Genomic DNA, 9,810 nt, shown 5'->3' on the forward strand with positions numbered 1-9,810 from the left:
AACTGTTTGAATCTTCAGTGTAATAATGTTTGTTGGCACAACATTTAAATCATCAGATAATGATGACCAGTAACAAGTCTCACATGCATCCCCAGCTTGCCAGCAGTACCTTGCTAGCGGCAATTCAGACTGATTTCCTAAATATCAATGTTTTATACTGCAAACTCTAGCTTTGTAACACACATTTCTGATTATTTTAAGCGTGTAAGAACTTATGAATAGATATGTATTAGACAGCTCAATCCTCAAAACTGGCAATTAATAAGAAAATTCTTTAAGGCCCAGGTTTTATGCTTATACCCTGCTGACATTTTTTCCCTTTTTTCAGACTCAATGAAAAATTTATAAGTGCTCTATTATGTGACGTTCATAAATTGGGAAATACCCTGACTGAGGTCACCTGCAGGAGGTAAAGTTCTATGTTCTGGGTTAGCTTTTAATTTATTTTATTTTTAACTTATCCAGTGGTGGTAAAGTGCTTCTTTACCACCACTTCATACCTACCATTTGATTGTGCTCATCAGCTATTTTATGGCTGCATTCCAGTAGCCAGTAATGTCATTTTGGGCCAGTAATGTAATAAAAGTATTCAAAAGATAATTTCCTGATTTAGTGAACAGGTGAAAAGTTAAGTAACAAGACTATGGACGGCCTTCAGAGGAAAATTAGGTCAATCTCAACAATACATGGAAATGATTCTGTAATTAAACGATTTAATTACATTAACAGCCCCGCCTTTTGTGAGCCTTCGATTTGTTTAAATCCTGAACTAATAAACTGTCTTTGCATTTTCAATGGTCAGCGCACAAATGCCTTGGCACGTAAGTTCACACTCCGCTGAGTGCAATTTGATCCGGCAGAGGTGTGTCGGTGATTTGGCCGCGGGCCGGGCAGGCGGAATGAGCCGCGCTTCAGCAGGTGGAATGGAAGACCCCGCCCACTCTGACACCCTGAGCAGCCAGGGCATTGTACTCCGCCACAGCCTTCTCCGTTTGCAGCACCAGCACGTCAATCCCGTTCTTCTTCAGATAGTCCACAGTGGATGCTGGAACCTCGGAAGAGAAAAGGAAATCACAAAAGCGAGAATCAGATTATTTTCCCCTTAAACTGTAAGACTTGTAGAAAACCAGACACTAATACAATTTGTTAAACATGACTTAAGTAACTGCCAGTAGCCAAAATGACAATGTTCAGATAGGTCTAAGATTGATTTAATTTTTTTTCTCTTCAATAAAGCTGCTTTTATACACATAGCTCCCCTACCTCCTTAGCACACTTTAAAATGCGGTCCTCTCTTACAAAAGTAAATAGATTTGGAACTAAAGGAATTTAATCTAAAGAAGGTGTTATTCATCCCACCAGAAAGCTAAAGACTTGCTTCTCATCAAGTAAAGCTCAGCACTTCTGATCTGAGCTTTCTGTAGCTAGTTTATCTGCTGAAATGACACCCTGGCAACAATTGTGACAAGAATGCCTAATTACCAAAGTATTTACAGCAGGCTAGACAGCCAGTTATAACCTATTGCAAGAGGAGGGGACTAATGACATTCTGAAAAATTCTTCTTGTTTCATTTGCTCCTGTAGCAGAACATAAACCTGTTTACTGCTTGGCATGGACACTAATACAAAGGAGCTCAAATGATGTTTCTTTCAGGACCTGAGGGACCCCTGACAGGAGCTCATTCACACTGATCCTCAATTTTTTCCCTCTCAGTGAAGCATCATCAATTTAATTTTTTCCCTCCTAATCAGAGGGAAAAGGAAAACAAACAGTTCTCTTTATGCTTGTCACAGAACAAAAACCTACCTGCAAAGCCTCACTCATGCCACGACCAATCACCACAGTTTTAACACCCTTCTTGACAACTTCTTCAAGGTCAGCTGGCTGCACTCCTGGAGAATGCTAAGTGTCAGGGAAGGAAAATAATAGTCTGTGTACTGACAGCATCAGCCAGGAAAGCTGTGTCTGTGTGTCCTGAACACAGAGCAGCAGGGTAAATTAGCAAAACCAGAATGTAACACAACCCTCTTCTGTACGTACACACAGTAGATAACATTAGAAACTGAAAAAGGTATTTAATATGCAGATGAAGGATGATAATTAATTGATTGATGGCAAGATTATAATTCCTTATTAAACAGTCAAAACCAAAAAGATGCATTACAAATTTCTTACACATTTATGTCTTAACTTCTGGCATTTTATAAATATTAACAGTTAAGGTGAAATCAACAAATTGCAACAATACTGCTGTTTGATTTCAAAATTACAAAATCTACTTGAAAGAAAGATGGTTGCAAGCCAAAGTTTACTCACTTTAAATACAAAGAACTCCTCAGATAATTAAAATTATTAAATAATTTTCTTGTTTACTTTGCAAATCTCACTAAAGAGGACTGAAATTTATTGGGTAGCTTAATTTCAGTTAACAGCTTGGATTTCTGCACTATTCTTTATTTTGAGAAAAGAATATTTGAATCTAAACATCTCAGAGAAAGAAGGAACTTACACAGCACATTAACAGATGTTTTAAAAAGTACACCCACTTGCTGCTATTATGCTTTAAACATATGAATGCATAAACACACCTATAGTGTTAATATAAAACATTATTATGTTAGCCTAATTCTCCTCCTGGATTCAGTTTCTATGTATCTCCATGTGGTCAAGAGTAAGATACTGGACATCCTGTGGCTATAATTTGGCCCCTCTTTGGTGTGTATTTTTATTTTTAAAATATAAATATTATTTGTCCCCTTTCCCCTTTTTTTTTTTTTTAAGTAGAATTCTGAAGTTCTGAAGCTTTCAAGAGGTCTGAGTTTCTCACTTGAAGTAGGTAATGCCATGGTGGACTCATGGAGAATGGAGCAAGTAAGACTTTTCCAGCTAAAACAAACACATGAGTTCCTAAAGTTGCAGGTGAAAAAGGCCTTCCATGGTACAGTGCCACCTTCAATGAGTGAATTAAACTTATTCCACAAGAAAGTCTTTGGCATGGCTGATGTCTGAAATTTCATAACAGAGATGTTTCACCTTTATGGTTCTCCAAGTTCACAGAATCATAGAACACCTCAAGTTGGAAGGGATCCATGAGAATCATTCACAGGACCATCTTAAGCTAAACCACGACTTAAAAGCACCATCCAGATGCTTCTGGAACTCTGTCAAGCTTGCTCTGCAACCATGTCCCTGTAGAGCCTGTTCCAGAGCCTGAGCATCCTCTGGGTGGAAAGCCTTCCCCTAACACCCCATCTGAACGTCCTTGCAGCTTGACTCCATTTCCATGGGTCCTACTGCTGGCCACCAGAGATCAGCACCTTGCCTGCACTGCCCTGCCTCTGCAAAGTGTAAACTGCGATGAGGTCACCCCTCAGCCTCCTCCAAGATGAACAAGCCAAAAGCCCTCAGCTGCTCCTCATAAGCCTTGCCCTCAAGGCCTTTCAGCATCTTCATCACCCTCCTTGGAACACAGTCTAACAGTCTGATGTCCTCCTTATGCTGAGGTGGCCAAAACTGCAAAACTGCACACAGAACTCGAGGTGGGGCTGCTCCAGTGCAGAGCAGAGTGGGACAAGCACCTCCCTTGGCTGTGCTGTGCTTGACACACTCCAGGACATGTCTGGCCCTTTGGGCTGCCAGGACCAAAGGCCGTGTTCCCCTTAGTCCATTTACATCCATATCCACACCTGGAATGCAGAGCTCACTTGAATAGGCAGAGCTTTCTCAGACCAAATCACTCTAAGTACTTGTTTATGACAGAATAGGCAATGCTTTTCCTTTGGGGTTTTTTAAGTAGACTCAAAATTTAGACAAGAAGAATTGGTATGTTTTACTGCAATTACAATAAGTAGAATTCTGGAGAAGGTTTGCTGTCACGTGAGAAGCACTCCTGAGACATTAAAGCCACGGAACAAAAGGATTTTCTTTGGTTACACAGGACACTTTGATGCTAGTAAGAAACTACTGTTGCTACAGGAAACATGTAACATGATGAAGTAACTGTATCATTGTTGATTTGACAGCAGATTTTCTTGCCTGCTCTGTACTCTGGCCCGCATTTCAGCAATACCTATGTCTTTTCTTCTGCCATTAGCAGATGGCACTGAAATGCAGCCAGACAGGGAGAGAGGGTGCCATTCATCCCCAAGGGTTAAGGCCACAATAACTGTTAGTGCTCAGTTACAGAACCTTGCAGGGCCAGTTATACAATTTTCCTGATGAAAAAATGCTTCACTAGACAGCAGTGTGACAGCAGAGGAGGAAAGGAAGCAATTTATTTTCAACTAGAGTGTAGGACATGACCAGCACTGCTTGTTTTCCACACTTCAGTTCCAGCTACCTCCAGGAAAAACATGCTTAAGGAAAGTAGGCAAACAACTCCATCTTTAAAAAACTGGGCAGAAAATGCAGCTGATGAATCTCACTGTTTCCAGTGCTGACAAAATTAAATTTTTGACAGTTCTTCTCAACATTGGAGATGCAGTCTAGAAAAAGCTTAGCTCTATTCTTAGTATTTGTTTTTTGCTATTTCTTTTAAAAGAAAATCACCTCACTCCCCAACTGCAAGGACAGAACTGACCTAAAGCAGGAGCTTTACAAGCAACTTACATAAGGACTTACTTTAGATATGTACTTTTTACTTCCTGATTAAATAAAAAGGATGCCAGAAAACCTACTTCTCCAGAGAACCCAACTATTCTTTTTCTCCTCCAATTTTAATTTAACATTGACTTGTTTTTCAAGTCCTCTAAAAACTTATGGATTTAAAAGTTTTACTTGTGACAAGAAGATATTCCTTGTTAGAAACTTTCAAAACAAAACACAGCCTCCTAAATGTTAGTAAGTGCCTATAATTTGAAACCAAAGTTTTCCAGTGGTTGGAATAAATATAAAAATATGATTGGGATGGGCACTAGTTGGGAACCTTTTGGCTATTGTTACCTGCGCTGCTTCTCCAGCCATGTGCATATAAAGCAAAAAAATGATATTGTCAAACAAGCAGACAGCAACTCTCACCACAAAACCCAGCCCTTTGAACAGCCAGTGAAAACTTATTTTTCAATAATCAGGCCATAAATGAAATACATTTTAAAAGGTTGCATACACAACTACCTTTTCTCTGCAAGGTATCTCTGCAGATATCTTTGCATGACAGTAGCACCTTTTTCTTGGTGTTATATATTCTGCATAAACTGAACTCTGACAGGTTAAAAAAGTTCTATTCTCCCAAAGATTACAGATGAAGTTGCAAACCCAAATGCTTTGCCTTTCAGTTGTGTCAAAATGAATCCAAGAGGGCTGCATCCTCTGCATGGATATGCATCCCAGCTGCAGGTGTTGGGCCTGGTCACTACACTGTTATTTTGTGCTTTAACTTTTGCTTTGAAAGTGTGGAACTTCTTTTTCCTAGCCAATCATCTATCCCAGTGCAAGTCATAATATGGGGAGAATTATCAAAATCAAGTTCCTATCGCAATCTTTCCTATACTGCTTCTAAATCTGAAACATCAACACTGCTCCATGTACTTCCATCCAATTCTGATTGCATTTACAGACAAACTTTAAGGGCAAGCACTTAGTATATGGCTACCAAGAGAAGTCACTGTGTGATTAGCCAGACTGTGAGCTTTTCACAGAGAAAACAGTGCATGAGACACTGTATCTGCATATTTCTCCTCTGAAATATGTGCAAGGGACCCCAAGGAAAAGGAGAAAAACTAAACCACATGGAATGTTGTCTTCCAAACATGCAAGGTCAGTTACCGTCTATTTTTTTCTTTTACTTTTCATTATTTCTTTTCCTATCTCACTCAAGAGAACTTTTGTTTAGACAGTCTGAAGAGAGGTTGTTACTGGCATCTTACGACAATTTCACTCTTAAACAGATTAGGAATATTGTTTGAGAGCTCTAAGGTGTGTGAGAGTTGTCTGGTGAGGGTGGCTGTCAGAACTCAGCGCAACAGTTGCTATATCCTGTAGCAAGTAGGACATAGTGGGACTGCAGCCCTCTGACCCCTCTACAGAGTCACCCCCAAAACATACACTCAGTTCTTATCAGGAAAATCTAATGGCTAGATGAAAGAAAAAGGCAGCTCACTGAATTTCTGTCTGGAGCTTTAACACTGTTCTCTGGACCATTCTCAGAGTCCTGTTTTAAATGCAAGGTACTAACCAGCAAACTTACATTAGTCCCGGTTTCTCGCCAATCCCACGTCCGGCTTCCTCCTGGCCATACTTTGCAGTCCTTATATGTTGTAGAGCAGCCTTTCACCTTCATCTGACCCCAAGAAAGGGAAGCAATTTCAGGGGAAGACATCACAAAGTGGAATCAAGTCTGGAAAAAGGATATTTAATACTTAACATCAGGCCAACATATGCAGCACGTTAATAAAAATGGAAAATTCTGTCCTCGCCCCAAGGAGCTAGGAAGGAAATGCTGTTACAGACTTTATCCACGTGGTTTTGTGACAACAGACTTGAACTGAGCATCAGCAGATTTGTTGAATTACCAGTCCTCTTGGGGATTTTGTGCAGGATTTTGGGCAAATCATTTTGTGTGCTAAATCTGTTCAAGTATTGGATGTTCAACTTCTAAAACTATCAACAGGGATCAGGTCCCAGAATATCCTCTCACATCTGGGTTTTAATCTTCTCCCTAAAATGAACAATGAGGATATAATAATTTCCTAAAATATCAGAAATCTGCACTGTTTCATTGGCCACTTTCTTCTTTTACCATTAAAGTGGTAAATGAGGTTAAAAGGCAATGCCAAACAAATCAAAACCCAACAGTAAAGCCATGAACCAAAGAGTGTCACTGTCACATTGCTACAGAAAACAAGACTTTCGGGGATGTAAAGGGGTTGAGCCTTTCCCCAGACACTGCTGACAGAAACCAAGTCTCCCAGGATAATACATCCAAATAAGAACTTGTCTAATTGTCTGGCCTCCATCTTCATTGTTTCAACTTAAATCCATTATTTCCAATCCTTTCTGTTGGGGACAAGTAGAAGAGCTTAATCTTTGTATTTTTCACCTTTTTTTTTTTGTTTTCTTGAGGACTTCACTCAGTATTTTTATTTCATTTAGATTAAATAAACATCCCTTCAGTCATGCTTTCTAAGTCTTTGCTTATTTTCTCCTGTTTTCCTTTTGCAGCCAACCACTGGTAAACATCTTCCTTTGATGTCTGTTGCCTGGAACTTGACAGAGCCTTATCAGTGCCCCTGTATCCCAACTGCTTTTTGGTGAGCGCTGCAGCGATGTTGGGATCTGCTTCCACAACCACTGCTGGGCACCAGCAGGGCAGGGACCCTGCCTCACAAGCCCCCTGCCAGCTCCCCACAGAAACCTTCCCCTCCTCACAGTCCCTCAGGTATGGCAGTCTGATTGCTGTGGTGATTCTGGCACTGAATGGAAAGAGAGGAATCACAGGGTGATGATAGCCTGGAAATGCTTTGGACTAGCATGGCAGTCCACTGACACCCCTCCAGAGCAGAGTCACCTTTCTGCCCTTCCAATTCACATGCTCTGAAATCCACATTTTGAAGAAAACTTGATGTTTCTCCAGTAAAGAGGTCCACCTCTGCCTAACCCAGAACATGTCTGTGGCAGATCCTTCCAAATACACAGATTCTCACCCTTTATTGTTTAATTGTGTACATTCACCAGGAATTGAATAGCTTAAATTCATTATATGAACCCTGGCAGCACAAATTAAAGGCACTGCCCTTGCAAAAGATAAATCTTTGGATGACCACGCTTCCAGTCCTCCTGGAAGCCTCCCGTCGTGTCTTGCACATGCTACAAAAGATGCAGCACTGCCAGACAGGACATGCTCTCCTTGGATTGCCAGAAGCAGATCTCAGTATCCCACCTAAAACACTGCATGAAGGAAAAAGTGCATTACTTTAGATTCAGCACAGGACTGGGTTTGCCAGAGGTGCTTCTCACACAGGACAGTGGGGCAATTCTTTTCCTTCTCACTCCCGTGTGAAGTTAGTGGCACATGTGTCCTGTCAAACAGGAAGCAAGGCAAGCAGCTCCAGGGGACTGAAACTTGCTTGGATTAATACAGTCTAGATTCTCTCATCGCACATCCACGATGCAATGGATTCAAGCAAAGATTTGTAAGATTATTTTTCCAAAGGTCTGCCTGAAGGGATATTCTAGCTGAAGAAATAACCAGCAGTAGTCCCAACAGAATGAAATGAAAGAGTAAAGGCTGAATAAAGCAGCCAGAACCTGGCTCTGAAGAATGAAAATAATTTTTGCCTGTGCTACTTTTCAGATGAAATGGTAGAATTAGACCTGGAGGTTACACAGAGGTGAATGAACAATAAGATGATCAGGAATATCACGTTCCCCAGTCCAAACAGTATCACAAGGCTGGAACTGTGCAATCAAACAGGCACAAACTGCAAATGGGAGAGCAAGGATTCCATGCTATCTTTTCCAAACAGCATAAAAACAAGTAAATAGCAGAAATTAAGCAAGAAAACTTATAAGGCACAAATAAAAATTTATCCTCTAAAACTATTTCCTATAATACTGCCAGAGATTATCAGTAAAGTCAGTCCACTAGAATAAATAAGAATATCTTAGAGTGAGAATGAACTCATTGATAGAAACTTTGGGCATCCTTTGATGTAGAGCATGGTCCAATCACTGAGGAGCAGGAAAATAGTTCTCAACCAAATTATTTCTTTAATTATTCACTGTGAGAAATGTAAAGTATCAAAATATACATTAACACTTAAGATCAAAAGAGACCTTGAATGAAATGATTTGCAAGTACAACCTAAAATTCCAATTTCTGCAAACTGCAGTGGTCCAAACACAAAGAGATGAGGAGCAGAAATGGCACAGGACTCTACAAGCAAAATCATGAGAGTTTAAAAACTTCAGAAATAAAGGAAGTAGAACATAAAAGGAGGCAAAATGCATGCTTATGCCAGGAGACTATACTGAAAGAGAGAAATGAAGCAGTGGATAAGGATGACAGAAGACAAAAGTAGCTGAGAAGGAAGCTGAAGAAAGCTGAGATTGAACTGCAGTTGGGCAAGCTGGTGGACTTTAAGATTTCCAGCGCACCTTTCTTCTGCGGAGGTAACCAGCAACAAATGGAACAAAGAGGTGAACGAGAGCAGTGCACCAGATAGTATTTTATTGAGACGCTGCAGAAAGAAAGGAAGTTTTGCAAAATCCAAGGGGCAACCTGAGACTGAACAGGATACAAGGCAAAGAGTAAATCCGTGTGTGTGCGAAGTTTTGGGCAGAACAAATTCCTGTAAGGTGTCAGAAGGCACCGTGGCTCTCCAGCGCTGCCTGGGAGCAGGGTCAGGAGGAGGGCGACTTCCCATTCCAGGGATTCAGCAGCCAGAGGAAGGCCGGGATTAAGAACTGACAGCAGCGAGGCAAACAGAAAGGACTGGAGAAGTTTAGATCAACTGTGTAGGGAGGGGGAAGGTGTCAAGTTCACGAAGGAGGAAAAATACACTTTGGGAGTTCGGCAGTTCCTTTTCGCTGGGGAGCCTTGTGACGGCAGTTAACCGGGGAGGTCACGGGGAGCTGGTGGTAAGAGAAGAAGGGGAACAGCACTTGGTGAATACAGCGGACAGAAGCAAGGAGACAAGGACAGAGACCACTGAGAAGCACCGCAGGAGGGGTGGAGGGAGGGAGTTGGGAAGGGAAGGCGCAGTTCAGAACCGCCCGAAGCACAGCCTGGTGTGACGGGGCACAGGCACCGGGACAGCTCCGGGACAGCCCCAGCGCCGGCCGCACGCTCCCGCCCGCTCCCCTCACGGAAG

The 9,810-nt window shown here is 41.4% G+C and overlaps 1 protein-coding gene across 1 annotated transcript; it reads right to left on the reverse strand.

The window, feature by feature from the left end:
- AAMDC (adipogenesis associated Mth938 domain containing) lies at positions 1-6,330 on the reverse strand. The gene is made up of 3 exons (XM_031062297.1): positions 6,186-6,330; positions 1,808-1,903; positions 1-1,052 (listed from the first exon to the last, which is right to left on the reverse strand). The coding sequence occupies exons 1-3, from the start codon at positions 6,315-6,317 to the stop codon at positions 912-914; spliced, it is 369 nt and encodes a 122-aa protein (XP_030918157.1). The 5' UTR covers positions 6,318-6,330; the 3' UTR covers positions 1-911.
- Positions 6,331-9,810: the final 3,480 nt, after the last annotated feature.

This window comes from Geospiza fortis, unplaced genomic scaffold (assembly GCF_000277835.1).
Source record: "Geospiza fortis unplaced genomic scaffold, GeoFor_1.0 scaffold286, whole genome shotgun sequence".
Lineage (NCBI taxonomy): Eukaryota > Metazoa > Chordata > Aves > Passeriformes > Thraupidae > Geospiza > Geospiza fortis.